Genomic DNA, 15312 nt, shown 5'->3' with positions numbered 1-15312 from the left:
GGGTGATTTTCTGAACCCAGATTTCGCTTGGGCCCTAGGAAGATAATCCTGGTTTATTCTCGGGTATAACTTTATACCTACCAGGTTTATTTGTAAGGTCGTTAAAGTATAGGTGTTTACTCGGTCTTTTCCAATAGTAGCTTCATCTAGAGTAACTCAGAGCATTTGATAGTGGTAGTGTTACAAATAACTTCAAAAATATTTCCTAGTGATTAAATTTTGAGATTATAATGCATAAAACCATTCAGTAAAGTAGTGTGACGAGTTTGTGGTAAGATCACCTTTTTAGCTGTTGATATTCATGGTCCCTTTACAACAAATTGATGTACCTACTTAAAACAGTTCAAAAATTTCCAAATATTCATTCCAAATAAAGAACAACAGGATTTATATATTTTTAATTTCATTACAATTACAATTTAAGATTGCGAAATAAATGCCGCTGTCTAAACGTGGATCTCAACACTGGAATGAACCACTTATACGTAATAAGACAATTGGAATACAAATACTGTGGACTTAACCGGCAATGCCAGTGATGGCTTCTGAAGCAAAATATTTGACATCTACATCAGGATCAACATTCAACTTCTCCAGAACGGGCTTGATTTGTGGTTGGATAACAGCTGGGTCTAAGTAGGGCGCCATCTTTTGTAGCGTCTTGGCAACATTGAATCTGACATTAGCCACATTGTCATCAGCCATAGACAAAACAGTTGGCAAGAGGACTCTAGTTGTAATATCCTTGCCACAGACTTCAGAGAGTACATTAATACAGAATAAATAAGTCATCCGATGAAGATAGTTTTGTTCACGAGACATAGCTAGAACTTTTGGTATGACATTGGTTTCGGCCCATGCTGGCCCGTATTGTTCGACTAACTTTTTAAGATTCAGTGTTGCCGCTTCACGGATGGCATAAACATGATCAATAAGCCAGAACATGCATAATCCGGTAAGCTTTTCGTCAAAGAACTCCTGACCGAGCTGTCCAGCAAGCAGTGGCATATGTTCAATGATAGCCAAACGGACCCTCCATTTTGTATCTTCGGCAAGTTCCATAATGGCAGGTAGAAGGGATTGCACTAACTGCTGGATGCCGATCACTTCATTAACACATTCCAAGTTTGAGATTATATTCAGTCTAACTTCGGGGCATTCATCTTTGAGTTGTGTGAGAAATAGTGGTAGGAGGTGTTCAATGGTGTTCTGTCGTCCGACTATCGGGCTGAGACCCATAATGACAGATGCCAGAGCTGACTTTACATGTTGGTTTGCATCACATACTAAATCCTTGATCTGTGGTAGAATCATGTTCATGATTATGTGTTCTTGGTGTGCCTTATCCAAATTCATGCAGAAATCTTTAACCTAGAACAAAAAACAAAGAAATATATATTTTTTGATGCAATAAGAAATGATAAAATCATGTAAGGTTTAAGTTGGATGTCTTATTAATGTGTTTGTAACTAGTCTGGTCATAAATTGAGTTACAACTTATAAACTGCTATTATTTTGAATTCAAGTTAGGAACCGTTTATTGTGTTAGAAACTTTGATCATTTTCCTTCGCTTCACATATTTTTCATTATAACAAAGGAAACATTGTTGCAGTAGCCTTATACAAATTGGGTACCTATGAAGCTGTCGGTTATTTCACTAAGACACTCCCAAAGATCTCTATATCTGCGGTAAATACGTACGAAAGGAAGAGGCTCAATAAAATCATCGTTGAGAAATGAAACTTCTCACTAAGATTATTCACAGTTTACTTAAATGAGTGGGAGGTTCCTTTGCATAGGATGCCAGCTAGATTATCGGAGCCACAACGGCGTCTATTTCTGCCGTGAAGCATTTTTGTGTTTCGGTCTGAATGTCGCCGTACCTAGTGAAATTACTGTGTGTTATAATATAATGAAATTATTGTGTCCATTGTGGTACCCATAATCTAGCTGGCATCCTGTGCAAAGGCGCCTCCTAAGTATATTATAATAATAGATGTTGATCGCATACCTTCCCTGCGGCTGCCGCTCTTACTTCGGCCTCTGTGTCCTTCAACAGAGCCTGGAATATGGGAGCTAAGTCAGAGCGAGCAAGCTCCGGACCAACAGCTTGTTGAAGCTCCACGAATCTGGGAAAGAATATAATTTATATACTAAGAACATTAGGGAGATGGGATCTCCTTTAACAAAAGTTGTACGAAAAATAATATTTTAGGCACACAATTTTTTTTTTCCTAAATGTATTTATCAAGACAAAAGGTAATATTTTTTATATACATTCCTACTAAAAATCTTGTAGGACAGTTATAACACCACACTTACTTATCAGCTACCATGTAGCGAACTCTCCAAGAAGAGTCCCCGGCTCTGGTCCTCACAGTGGGCATCACCAGTTGCTCCATGTCCTCGGGGGGCAGCAGACCAGCAACAGCAGCGCATGCCTCGGCTGCCAGTAACCGGACTGAGTCCTGTTCATCCTGGAAATTAACGGTAACCTTGATTTGAAGTTGGTGCAATACAAAAGTAGTCTGTTTTTTTAAGTTATTGTGAATATAAAAGCGCCGTCAAAATACCAAATGTATATTTACAAATTGAAATATTTTTATTCAAAATCACTTATTGAACGTCAAAAACTAACACCCATTCAAAATAGACTGCCTCTTACCTGAGAAGAACGGGCAAGAAACTTTTTTTAGTTATTGTGAATTAAAATCAGCCATCAACCTACCAAATGTATATTTTCAAATTCAAAACATTTTTATTTAAAATTGGATTCAAAATCACATATACAAACTGCCTCAGACCTGAGAAGAATGGCCGCAAGAAACTCTTATAGAAAATGCACACCTCTACGCAACGCCAAAGAATCAAGACGATCTAAGATGACTTGATCGATAATAATTAGAGTAGCTCTTCGCTGTATACGTTCAAATGGATGAAACTGGTACTGGGGAGCGCCCGCCCTTTGTTAAAAATTAAAAAAAAAACGTGTTGCACTCTGGTAGTGCTGACAGAAGTGAAAATTTAATTCGGCGCGTTAGACATTTTTTAGATGGGTACTAGGGTTATTGGGTTATGAAATGCATTTTATTAATTATTAGTAGAAACTTTAAAATACATTTAATATTCTTTTATGAATCATCATTAACAATTTCGACAACTCTTGTATCATTATAATTATTACAATCTAAAATAGAAAATATAGGTTCATGGTAACTAAAATAAGAAATAAAAATTTCGATTCGAATAATATATCTACATTTTATTTATCTAGACGCGTTCGCGGTCTGCTATATAATAAGTACATGCACATATGCACACACTATAGCTGCGTCTCGTAACGGTGTCGCAAGTCCAGAGATTTTATCTCATATAAAAATATGTGGACCACGCTAAAAGAAGTTATCACTTCAAAAATTCAAACCAAATAGCGGCACAATTTTTTATTTATTTGTAGCATTTCAAAAAGAATGAACTCTACCATAATACAAGCAACCAGAATAATTAGCCCCATACAATATTAGGTGAAGCTTTGTTACTAATAAAAATCCACTATTTTATTATTAAATGATTTGCTATATAAATACAAAACCACACACACAAATATAGTTGTTAAACACTTAAATGTTTGCTACTCATGTTAATAAAATAAACCAAAAAGTTTACCTGAGCCAACAGCACGAACATAGGAATCAGATCACTCTTCACATATTCCACCTCCACTACCCTGGCGAACTCGCCCAGCTTGAAGGCTGCGGCGCGGCGCACCATGGGCGTATCATCCTGGCAGAGAGTTCGGAAGTGTTCACGGAGCTCTGCCTTTACTGGCGCCGACACTCTTGGATAGCAGACACTGCAATTTTAATGTATTTATTTATAATCTGTCAAAAATAAAATCAGTACAGATTCAATAAAGAGAAATTTCTACCTCACACCATATTGCTATTGCTAGAGTCAGGAGAACCAAAAATTGGTCCAAATTAATGTCCTAGTGCTCCAAAAATAAATGGAGACAAAGTAGACACTCGCGAAGAGAGATTAATGATAAGGGTCACATCAAGTGGTACATTACCAATATTAGCTAGTAACAAAGATGAAAGGCTTTGTCCAAAGGCCCACAGACAAAATATGTCAAAGACTTTTGGAGTACTTTGGCCTAAAAAAATCTGAATCTTGAATTCCTTGTGTGTGCACAACAAGTGCATACCATACATTCTGTTCCTTCTATTTATGGGCTATACAGGTTTCTATACATAGTTTGTAATTATTTCTACTATTAAAGTGATAAGAAAATATATTCGTTTTTGAACATCGACTTATTTATATATATTTTTAATTTTTATAAATTTGAATATTCACATCTGTGGGGCCCACTGACAGAAATGACAGCCAACTACTTTTTAATTGTGTCTAGTATCTCAAGATTTACCTAAATAATCCACAAGCTGACGCCCGTGATGTGAACCAATCCCCTCCAGCCAGTCGCTGTACCAGAGGTACAAAATGTTGCTCCAGAGCCTGTGGAGTGTGATGTGCGGCTACAGCTCTCAATGATGCCACAGCTTTGTCACGAACAACAGTTTCCTCTACAGCTGCGAGGGACTCCAGGGGTGGAAGAAGGCAGTGAACAAATTCACTACCACCAACCAAGGTGATGAAATTACCTAGTTAACAATTTAAATACTTTAATATTCCATCTACTGGAAAAGTGCATTCATATTGACATAAAACATGTTTGAAAATCTCATGCATAGGCACTATCTTGAACTATGTTGGTCCAACATATGGCAAGTTTCCAAAACAAAACTTACAATTAGAAACCATTTCCATTGAGTCTATATCCTAGAAAAATGGGTAATTTGTTCTACAGTCACTCTCAAATGCATTTTTCAAACCACCACCCCCTCATTCTATTAAATTCACTAGTTTATACTCTTTTCTTAATATTTTGTGTATATTTATATGTATATAATATTAATTTAAAAAAAAAAATATTTAGTTATTAGTATTACTAAGTATTTACTTATATTTAATAAGTTAGGTAATTTTATTTTTACACACTTCATAGTCTGACAGCATGTATATTTGTTTCAGGTATAAAATAAGAACATTAAACTTGGTAATCTAGTTTAACATGACATTGGCTAACTTGTGGTATACCTTCCACAGAAGCCACATTAGGATGAATAGAATAGTGGCTACTGACCCAACCTCAAATTAACTTCCCAAGCAACAGTGTAGAATCAAGGGGTTTATAATTAACATAACATCTACAATCATATAAAGAACTTTTACTAACTTTGACAGAACTCCTGCTACCATCATTGATAGAACCCATACCATCAAATATTTGAGATTTTGTCAAGGATACATACTACAGATATCTGTATCACACTTTTCAATACAAATTAATACAGATTTTGATGAAGTTATAAAATTAATCTGGAAACCATTGATGACATGCTTCCACAATACTGAAATATCTACACCGGCAAACTCAATCGAGACCTCTAATAGCACTGATTTGCAATTGACTCCCCATCCTTTTACACCAGGAATTATTCTCCCCTATCCGTTTAAGTGATCACAGGGCAACAGTAAATAAAAAGGAAACAGTATGAGAAAGCAAAAGTAGAACAAGCTAAAACTGTAAGAAAAATGGAATGAGAAGAGAAAAGAAGTAAAATAATGACAAAGTTAATGAAAACTGAAAGACAACATAAAAATAAATTACTTGAATCAGATTCTAGCACTACCAGTGATAATTACACTTTACAAGTCAGATGTCTTAGCTCAAGAAAATGAAAAAGAAAAGTGAAATGATAGTATAGTCCTCAACCCGGCAGCTCTAGAGTCACTTAAAATTAGAGACTTTGTAATGGTTGAATTTAAAGGTGGCAAAAGGGGTGCAGCACTCTTTCATTATGAGTGTATTATTCAAGATATTGACAACATTGACATTTCTGTAATGGCTTTAAAATGTATAGATATAGAGATATGTGTCCCACATGATGATAGATATATCTACAATTATAAATAGTCAAACACTAGCGGCCTTACAAACTGAAAAAAATTGGCATAAGTTATAACTAAGCATAAACCATGTAAAATGTTTACAAATAGACAATTTGCTTATGAATGATTTGTTCGGATGTATAAAGTTTTATTAATTATTATATGCGCGCATAAAATAAGGCAGCTTGTCATACAAGGCAGCTTGTCATTTGGAAAACTTTAGAATTATCATTGTATTGACAGTGTTGTCAATGATATTGTAAACATTTTGCATTTTCTTTGTTTATCATCAGTTATAACTTTATACCAAGTGTATTTGTAAGGCCGTATCTGTTTTATTAATAAACATGATGTAAAGTTCCTCCTAATTTATAATTACTTCTCACTGTAATGTAATTCTGTAGCGAGAATGGTAAGATAAAGAGTTTTAAATTTAGAGTAACTTCACTTCCCATCCTCCTATTATCTTCCCTTTCTTTGTGTGTGTCTGTGCAGAATGGGATGTCGCTATGTCAACTTAATGGCTGACAGGCTTGCCCTGCATGTTTCAATATGACATATCTGTTATAGGGATAACAGAGAGAGTTGTCATACTGAAGGAGGTAAGTAGGGACTTAAACATTTTATTGAGATAAAATCTGTGTGGTTGTGGGTGAATGTTTGTGATATTTATTAGATACACCTAAGTAAAAGAGATGTAATTATTAGTTTTAAATAAACTATATTCAAATAGCATTTCTAATGTACCAGCTATTAGCTTTATTAATGTCATGTTCAGCATATTTAACGTCAGCCTGAGGAGCATATTTATAATTTGTTTTCATAGACTAATACTTCACACAATAAAAATACGCCTGAAAAAACATAAGCATTGTCTAAACTATGATATCATTTAATATTTTTTTCATGTTTATAGAGATGCTGTGAATTGTAGAAAGAAATTAACTCCTGGAATGCCTGTGTCAGTTATTGGTACCTTATTTATTACTTTAAATATAATGGTCTCAGATCAGATACACTAATTTGTATTTTTCTCACAAAAATCCAAGAATGTAGACAGTAAGTAGTTTATAGTCTCTTTATAGTATTTTCCTGTCTGTTAGCATTTATTACTTAGTAAACGTATTAAATCAGAAATATCCAGAAATTCAAATTGCCCAAAATATGTAATCATTATTTTTTTCAATATGATTCATCCAAAACAAAAGAGAAAATTGTAAATCTAATAGTAAAACACATGTTTAAATACTTTATCTATTTGAACAAGGATAAAAAACAGTATATTTTCGATACATGAATAGGAATAATAGTGCACGTGAAGATTTGAAGACGTTAAGGTGGTTTACAGCTTACCTAACTGCTCAGCGAGTGCTAAAAGAACCTCATCTTCGTCATAGATTGTCTCTGTAAGGAATGGGATGAGCTCTGATCTTGTTCTCTCCACTCCCAGGGCAAGAGCGATAGTCGACAATTTCTTTATTGAATTCAATCGCAATTGGACATCATCGTTTTTTAATTCATCTATGAGTACTGCTATAGGATACAATGACTCATCCGCTGCGGAATCACTTGCTGCCATTTTAAGCTGTAACTGCGTATATGTTTAACTCTGTAGTTGTATTTTAAAGAAACCAGGAACACCCAATTTAGTGTTTTATTTTTATAATTTCTTACGCTTTTGCACTTTGCAGCAAAATGGAAGCTTCTTATTTGACAGTTTAAAACTGTTAACTGAGTATACAAGACTGATTACTGAATAAATCAAAGAGGATATACATCATCTACATACCTATACCTATACATACACAGACTAGGTAGTAGGTACCAAGAAGCGCGAATGCCTAAGTAAAAATAGAAATTCAGTTTATATGAAACGTGCTGTGAGATTTCTCACCAACATAAACACTTAATTTCGTTACTTTAACTATTACATATTCTTTGATTTCGCCCAAATTTCGTCGTTATTATGTTGCCACTTCCACCACTCCTAATTTGACGTATATGGGAATTAGGGATTCAGCGATTCTATGAATGTTTCACTGTCGATATCGATATTTTACCTAACTAACCTTGACTACTTCTTTCCGGAACTAGTACTACTACGCTTATGACAAAAGAATTTTAATAAAAAATGCTGTTTATGGTTATAAAATATTTTCTTTCTAATATTTTTTGTAATTGCTATTGTAAACATAGCTTTCAGTAACAAATTAACAAGGTTTTAGCGTTTATTCATTATATTCTCAAAGATATTGAACTTCAATACACTGTCAGTAGGTACAGTACATCTACAGTATCCTTATTTCCAGTTGCTGCTACCCAATAATATAAAATAACTCAAAGCCATTTTACTTCATTTTGATCACCAGCCTGGTGACCATTGCGTGTAGGATTTAAAGTACTGTTTTATAGCGAGTGTGTATTTTTGTTTAAATTGCTCATTTCCGAAAACGTATTTAATCAAAAATTACATGGCTTACGTTGCTTATAGCTGTAAAAGCCGTAGCAGTGAGGAAACAGATGAAGACGGGAATTTGTCAGATTAGTGTTTTAAGCTATTTTTATTTATGTGTATATAAAATATTGGATTTTGAATTAACTTTATAAAACAGTTATGCTTATGCTTTCCGTATTGAATAAACTCATATTAAAGCTATTTTTTTAGAAAAATATGCCAAATATTTAGTTGTGTAGTCACAATTTTGGTATCGATACGATGAACATACAGTAAATATTATGACTGCTTCAAATAAAAAAAATATATGACGCAATATAACTACCAATAATTAAAATATAATTATTAAAACTCTACGGCTATAAAAAATTGCTTTTCCCTTCTTATGGAATATTATGTAGGGAAACAATGTTTTTCTATCGACTATATTATTTAATTATTTTGTGTAGATTCCCGGCGGATGAAAAATTGTAAGATGTCTGGATGATGGCTATATACAGAAATGGAAGCCTTCAAACATCCTCGGAGTAGCTCAAAGTATTTTGTTTTAAATTCTTATGTGAAGGGCAATAGAAGAAAAATTATTTGCAGCTATAATATGTGCTCTTGTTACCCTGTTGAAAATAAATTTGTGCTTACACAAGCAAATAAAGACTTTTCCCTATAATCTATACATTCAATCTTAATAATTGCAAAATGTGATGGTATGCTTATATATTATCGTTTCAGGTCAAAATGTATCGGCAGGTTTATATGAATTTTGTGTGAGAACACCATGTTTATATATTTCTTCTATTTACACTTTCTTATCGATATTTTGTCGATATTATAGATTTTTTTTTTATAATAATCGATAAAAACTGTAATTGGATAGCTCACTCAGTGACAACGGCTTACCACGCTTACTTATATGGCTTACTTTATCGGATAATTCTACGATCATATAACTATAGTCTTAATAGCACAAAAATGTTCGAGATCTACAGACCAACAGCGGGACCGTTTAAGGGCCCCATAATTGCTGACACCAGACAAATGGCCATAATAACGCTAGCCAAGCAGATTTTATTAAAAACTTAAAACGCTGTATTGTCTATGATATGTACCAACGTTTTGAAAGAATCCGTCACGGATTCGTAAACAAATTTTGTTATTCTTTAACATTTTACACGATTTTCAATGGGCCTCATTTATTTTTATATTGTAAATAAACCGTAATGAGTGACGAAGATGATCTTAACGCATCTATTGCACATATTCTATTGTGTTGTGTCGCCGGCAATGGCCTGGGTCGAACGCATCCTAAAAGCTTCACACATCCGGGCATGCATGCCAACTTCTTCGTACACGGAGTCGTTGGATTTCTGCACTTCCAAAGTAAACTAAGTAACTATCTTTATTAAGCACTACTTTATATCAAATTCTTCTACTTAACGAATCAACACCTACGATGTCCTTGTTTAACGAAACATTAGCGACTTAGTCGTACTAGTAAGGTTTCACTAAATCGCTGAACCTTATTAAATAATGTAATACGTCGCTTGATGTTTTTATAGCACTTAACGTGTGGTGGCTTAAAGTTTGAAATAGCCTAGAAGAAGAGCAGAATTAATGCTGGTGTTTCAAGGGAGTATGGGACAAGCAGTTACCATTACGTGACATTTCTTCCCATTTCATAAATTACATTCTTAAGACAGTTTTTTATAATTAAAATAATTTTCAGGTACAAAATTCAACAACGATTTCAAAGGAGCCTACAGAATCAGTTTGGCTGCATCTCGATACCTAGCCTTGCCCTGCCTGAACGCAGATATACAGCGGAACGACCAGAACATGAGCAGTATCCATCTTCTTTCCGGCCTTATACCCTTCACACTAGCCCTGGCAGGATGCGATAACCGGCATCTAGGCAATCTGTGCATAGCTTGCAACATTGTATCCCTGTGTGTCTACTCCCACGAGCAAAGCAGAACTTGGGGCTGGTATACTGCAGGTGGTGGAGTCCTGGCCTACTTTATAACGACAGCGGTTGCCAGGAAGGTGTCTTATCCTCTGTGCTTGGCGCTCATGGACTTCTGCGCGTGTCAACTATTTACTGTACACTTTTCAGGACCTGGCACAATATAAACTTTATGAATATGTTTGGGTTTTATTAGAACTTTGATTATGAGAAGTATGTGTTGGTGAGCAGAGACTTAGGATAACAGAACGCAACAGTATTTGAGACATTGCACAATAAGTTTCACTGCTGCTACAAACATAGGGGTGGTGCGAATATTGTCCCGTAAAAAACCTCAAACTGCTTAAATATACAGTTACTTATACTTCATACCACAAGTGTCGCGTCATGACTGCCGTGAACGACATACGTTGAATAATGAGACTTAGTAGTATTGACGATGGTGAAGTTCGACATAGTAAAAGACTAAGAAAAACGGTACATCGATTTATTTTATGAAAATAAGAGACGAGACGAGCAGGACCTTACCAACCTGCCCATTACAATGCAGTGCTTACAATACAATACATTGCTTTGTAACAACAAAGATAGATATTCAAACCTAGGAACAAAAACTTATTTTTTAAAACTCCTAAATAAAAATATTCACAAGAGGTAGGAAGTGAGTGGAATTTTATTCTACCTGCACCTAATTTTGGTGGTTTATGAATAGCTGGGATAAAACCAACAAAATTCCATTTAAAACATATTTAAGTTATTTCAACATTAACTTCGAAGAGCATTCTACAATTCAAGTTGAACACTCCTCTATATTATAGTAAAAACATATTTTATGTTTTATCTATATGAACAAGAATAATTTGCAATATAGCTTCGATACAATAAAAGGAATCATAATGCACGAGAATATTGTAGAAAGAGATGTTTAGTTTACCTTATTATTTAGCGACGGCTTAAAGAACCCCATCTCCGTCATAGATTGTCTCTGTAAGGAATGGGATGAGCTCTGATCTTGTTCTCTCCACTTCCAGGGCGAAAGCGATAGTCGACAATTTCTTTATTGAATTCAAACGCAATTGGACATCATCGTTTTTAAATCCATCTACGAGTACTGTGAGAGGATACAATGCCTCATCCGATGCGGAATCACTTGCTGCCATTTTAGACTGTACCTAACTGCGAAGCTCTCGTTAGAGAATAGAATATTCTTTGCTGTGTGTGTATATGTTTATTATATTGGAACACCCAATTTATTATTATTATTATTACTTGACAGTTGCTTGACAGTATATAACAGAGTAGGTATACAACAGTATCCAAAGAGGATGTTAATACTAAGTAATGAGAGGCGGGACTGCCTAAGCAAAAATTAAAATTTAGTACGAAACGTGCAGTGATTTGTTAAGTTTCAAATTGTAGTAATTAGGTACATGGCGATTGGCGACGAATTATAATCCGGCAAAGATTTAAAGCGAACGGTTTCTTAGAATGTAGTGGATTTTGGGCTATTTAAAAGGTTATAGCCGTCATATGTCAATGTATCAGTGACTGCACGTTTCATACAATCGAGTGAATCGCTTTTTTCTTAGAGAGTTTCGCTAGGCTGAGAGTTCTTAAAAGCCTAAGGTAGCATAAGCACAAGCTGAATAAACAATCAAAATATTGCCACACGTCAACTTACCGAAGAGGATGTATATTTTTCTGAAGGGAACAATTTCAGTGCTAACTAAAATAATGTTTACACTAGTACCTAGTAAAATTAATTAACTACATATAAATGAAACCCACTCTATACCGAGGTCCCTAAAGTAAAACGTTTTAAGTTCCAAAATAAATATGTATACACACATCAGAATAATAGTGCGTTTCGTATATTCTATGCTTGCCAAAATGGATAAAAGCTTACCAAATGTCATGAATGGAATGAACAAAAGTCAATGTCAGTATATATTATGTACTTATAAATATAAATTTGCAAATTTTTTTTAACTGAAATGAGATGACTGGAATCATAAATTTGCTTGAGTGCCAAATTATCCAACCTAAATCGAAAATAAATTATTGTCAAATTAAGATTACAATCGTTTCCCTTTATTTTTTACCCCGCGGCCATTCGAAGTGACAAATGACTGAATCAGCTATCTACTACAGGATTCCAGGTAGATGTCGCTATTTACCGGTGAGAACATAAAGTATAAAACTTTCGATATCGACTGGGAAAATTTCTAAAAAATGTGGCTTAAAAGCCACAGTTTTTCACTGAATGGGAAGTTATGACACCAATCAACAGAGCTAACCGATAGATGGAACTGACTTTCATTCCTGAAACGTACCGTTTCAGCAAACATTTGCTGGGTTTAGCTATTAGGCTAGAGTACGTAGAGTCACCTCCTGAAGCCAGGAAAATCCCTGTCGCTGAGAAGAGAAATAGACGGCGGCCAATCCAAATCCGATCGACCGTTAGTTTTTTTTTGTCTCAGCAAGATAACTAAAATGAAAGTCATAAAATGAAATATTGGTAATATCTTACTGACGGCGTTTTCATATTTTCATGGCATGCAATAAAAAGGAAATTAGCTTAATTTCTACAATAGGTACTTGTGTAAAATTTGTGAGTATTTATTCGTTTTGGCACGTTACTCGAATTTATTGGAAGTAATGTAACCTGCATTGCTGATAAGACACTTAAGCATAAGCCTTTTCTGAATAACCATAGAAAAAAGAATATATAGGCGTAGACATCCTCTTTATATGTCTGTAGTATGTACTGGTATACTTTCGGATAAACTTGTATCAGATTCTTAAAAGTATTTTCATCAAAATGTCGTAGATATTTTTTTTTATAAAAATCATAATAATTAATTAATTCTAACTATTTATAAAAAATGTTATTGAAAAGCTCACTCAGTGACAACGGCTTACAACGCTTATTTATATAGAATTTATCTTTGTGGGATAATTCTACGATAATATAACTATAGTCTTAATAGCTCAAAAATGTTTGACATCTACAGACCTACAGCGAGATCGTTGCACCGGGAAAAGGGCCCCTTGATTGAGTCCACAAAGACGAATGTCCTTAAAAACGGTAGCCATGCAGATTTTATTAAAAACTTAAAACACTCTTTTGTCTATGATGTGTACCTACGTTTTGAATGAATCCGTCACGGATTTGTAAACAATTTTTTTAATTCTTTAACATTTTATACGATTTTCAATGGGCTTCATTTATTTTTATATTGTAAATAATCCGCAATGAGTGACGAAGATGATCTTAACGCATCTATTGCGCATATTCTATTGTGTTGTGTCGCCGGTAATGGCCTGGGTCGGACGCATCCTAAAAGCTTCACACATCCGGGCATGCATGCCAACTTCTTCATACACGGAGTCGTTGGATTTCTGCACTTCCAAAGTTAGAAACTATCTTTATTCAGTTATTTATTACAAATTCTAATACTTAACGAATATACCCACGAAACTATCGCTTAATAGTTGTGTCGTGTCGTGGGTGTACCACGAAACTATTAAGCGAAACAATAGCGAATTGAGCAGAACCTTACTAAGCGCAAGACGTCGCTTGGTGTTTTTATAGCACTTCTTAACAATTTGTTTTGTTTTAAAGTGATAACCCTCACTTCTGGGATTAATTACACAAATAAAATTTGAAACCCGATAGTGTTAATCCCAGAAGTGAGGGTTATCTCTTTAAAACATAACAAATTGCTTAAGATTTGCAAGAACGACATCTCAAGTCAATTTCCTAATATGCAAATATTGGGGTTGAGCAGGTTATCAACTATAAAGTAGATCCTGTATAATGTAGATGAATTAATGTACCTGAGAGTTGAACAAAGCATACAAGATTTTGTCAAGGATACGTCACTCGAACGGTTGCTTAGTTAGTTAGAGCGCTCGCACGGAATGCGAGAAATCACGTATTCGAGTCCCGCATCGTTCATAAAATTTTGTTTTCAATTTTTATTCATAGCACCTAACGTTTTATGCTTTAAGAGAGCATGGACGAAGCCTCTTAGGACAGGTCTTTCATAATTAAAGTAATTTTCAGGTACAAAATTCAACAACGACTTCAAAGGAGCCTACAGAATCAGTTTGGCTGCATCTCGATACCTAGCCCTACCCTGCCTGAACGCAGATATACACCGGAACGACCAGAACATGAGCGCTATCCATCTTGTTTCCGGCCTAATCCCCTTCGCACTAGCTTTGGCAGGAAGCGATAACCCGCATCTGGGCAATCTGTGCATAGCTTGCAACATTGTATCCCTGTGTGTCTACTCCCACGAGCACAACAGAACTTGGGGCTGGTACACTGCAGGTACTGGAGTCCTGGCCTACTTTATAACAACAGCGGTTGCCAAGAAGGTGTCCTATCCTCTGTGCTTGGCGCTCATGGACTACTGCGCGTGTCAACTATTTTCTGTACACTTTTCTGGGCCTGGCGGAATATAAACTTTATGGATATGTTTGGGTTTTATTTGAACTTTGATTATGAGAGTGAATTTAACCGGCATAATACGACCATAGGCGTGATATTGACTGTCACCTTGAGACTTATGATAACAGAATACCCGTGGTGGAAAAACTGCTAAAGATTAACATAGCTTAAGCAATAGGTTTCACTGCTGCTACAGAAATAGGTATGGTCAAATACTGTACCGGACAAAACTGTACAAAATAAACAGGTACTTGTACTTCATAAAATAAGTGTTACGTCATGACTGCCATGAACGAGATGCGTTTAATAATGAGACTAGTAGTATTGACGATGATCAGGCTTCTATCGAGTCCTCTCATGAAGAAGGTCGTGGAATGGGGTAAATTGAACCAATTGTCCAATTTGACCTCCATGAAAAAACC

General features: G+C 35.1%; 3 protein-coding genes across 4 annotated transcripts; 2 read left to right on the top strand and 1 right to left on the bottom strand.

Moving 5' to 3' along the window:
• Window positions 1-383: 383 nt before the first annotated feature.
• LOC126977242 (serine/threonine-protein phosphatase 2A 65 kDa regulatory subunit A alpha isoform) lies at window positions 384-7742 on the bottom strand. Its single transcript, XM_050825972.1, has 6 exons — window positions 7370-7742; window positions 4431-4665; window positions 3668-3854; window positions 2324-2478; window positions 2013-2130; window positions 384-1371 (listed from the first exon to the last, which is right to left on the bottom strand). The coding sequence occupies exons 1-6, from the start codon at window positions 7593-7595 to the stop codon at window positions 520-522; spliced, it is 1773 nt and encodes a 590-aa protein (XP_050681929.1). The 5' UTR covers window positions 7596-7742; the 3' UTR covers window positions 384-519.
• Window positions 7743-9367: 1625 nt separating this feature from the next.
• LOC126977316 (uncharacterized) lies at window positions 9368-10610 on the top strand. Of its 2 annotated transcripts, none has more exons than XM_050826092.1 (2): window positions 9368-9848; window positions 10195-10610. In XM_050826092.1, the coding sequence occupies exons 1-2, from the start codon at window positions 9689-9691 to the stop codon at window positions 10596-10598; spliced, it is 564 nt and encodes a 187-aa protein (XP_050682049.1). In that variant the 5' UTR covers window positions 9368-9688; the 3' UTR covers window positions 10599-10610. The 2 variants fall into 2 exon arrangements, 1 of the variants encoding a protein (XP_050682049.1); XR_007732181.1 differs by having other exon boundaries at window positions 9715-9857; window positions 10195-10341.
• A 2966-nt stretch (window positions 10611-13576) lies between these two features.
• LOC126977314 (uncharacterized) lies at window positions 13577-14916 on the top strand. Its single transcript, XM_050826090.1, has 2 exons — window positions 13577-13846; window positions 14501-14916. Exons 1-2 carry the CDS (start codon window positions 13687-13689, stop codon window positions 14902-14904), a joined length of 564 nt encoding a protein of 187 aa, XP_050682047.1. The 5' UTR covers window positions 13577-13686; the 3' UTR covers window positions 14905-14916.
• The last annotated feature ends 396 nt before the right edge of the window (window positions 14917-15312 follow it).

The sequence above is a fragment of the Leptidea sinapis genome, chromosome 44, assembly GCF_905404315.1.
Source record: "Leptidea sinapis chromosome 44, ilLepSina1.1, whole genome shotgun sequence".
Taxonomy (NCBI): domain Eukaryota; kingdom Metazoa; phylum Arthropoda; class Insecta; order Lepidoptera; family Pieridae; genus Leptidea; species Leptidea sinapis.
The sequence above is the reverse complement of the archived record's forward strand: the minus strand, read 5'-3'. Positions and strand labels throughout refer to the sequence as shown.

Excerpts from the sequence above, each read along its gene's own strand:
- LOC126977316 (XM_050826092.1), top strand. The coding sequence starts at position 9,689 with ATGAGTGACGAAGATGATCTTAACGCATCTATTGCACATATTCTATTG. Across the intron at positions 9,849-10,194 it reads TGGATTTCTGCACTTCCAAA|GTACAAAATTCAACAACGAT; the intron begins GTAAACTAAGTA and ends AATAATTTTCAG.
- LOC126977314 (XM_050826090.1), top strand. The coding sequence starts at position 13,687 with ATGAGTGACGAAGATGATCTTAACGCATCTATTGCGCATATTCTATTG. Across the intron at positions 13,847-14,500 it reads TGGATTTCTGCACTTCCAAA|GTACAAAATTCAACAACGAC; the intron begins GTTAGAAACTAT and ends AGTAATTTTCAG.
- LOC126977242 (XM_050825972.1), bottom strand. The coding sequence starts at position 7,595 with ATGGCAGCAAGTGATTCCGCAGCGGATGAGTCATTGTATCCTATAGCA. Across the intron at positions 4,666-7,369 it reads AGCACTCGCTGAGCAGTTAG|GTAATTTCATCACCTTGGTT; the intron begins GTAAGCTGTAAA and ends ATTGTTAACTAG. Across the intron at positions 1,372-2,012 it reads GAGCGGCAGCCGCAGGGAAG|GTTAAAGATTTCTGCATGAA; the intron begins GTATGCGATCAA and ends TTTTTGTTCTAG.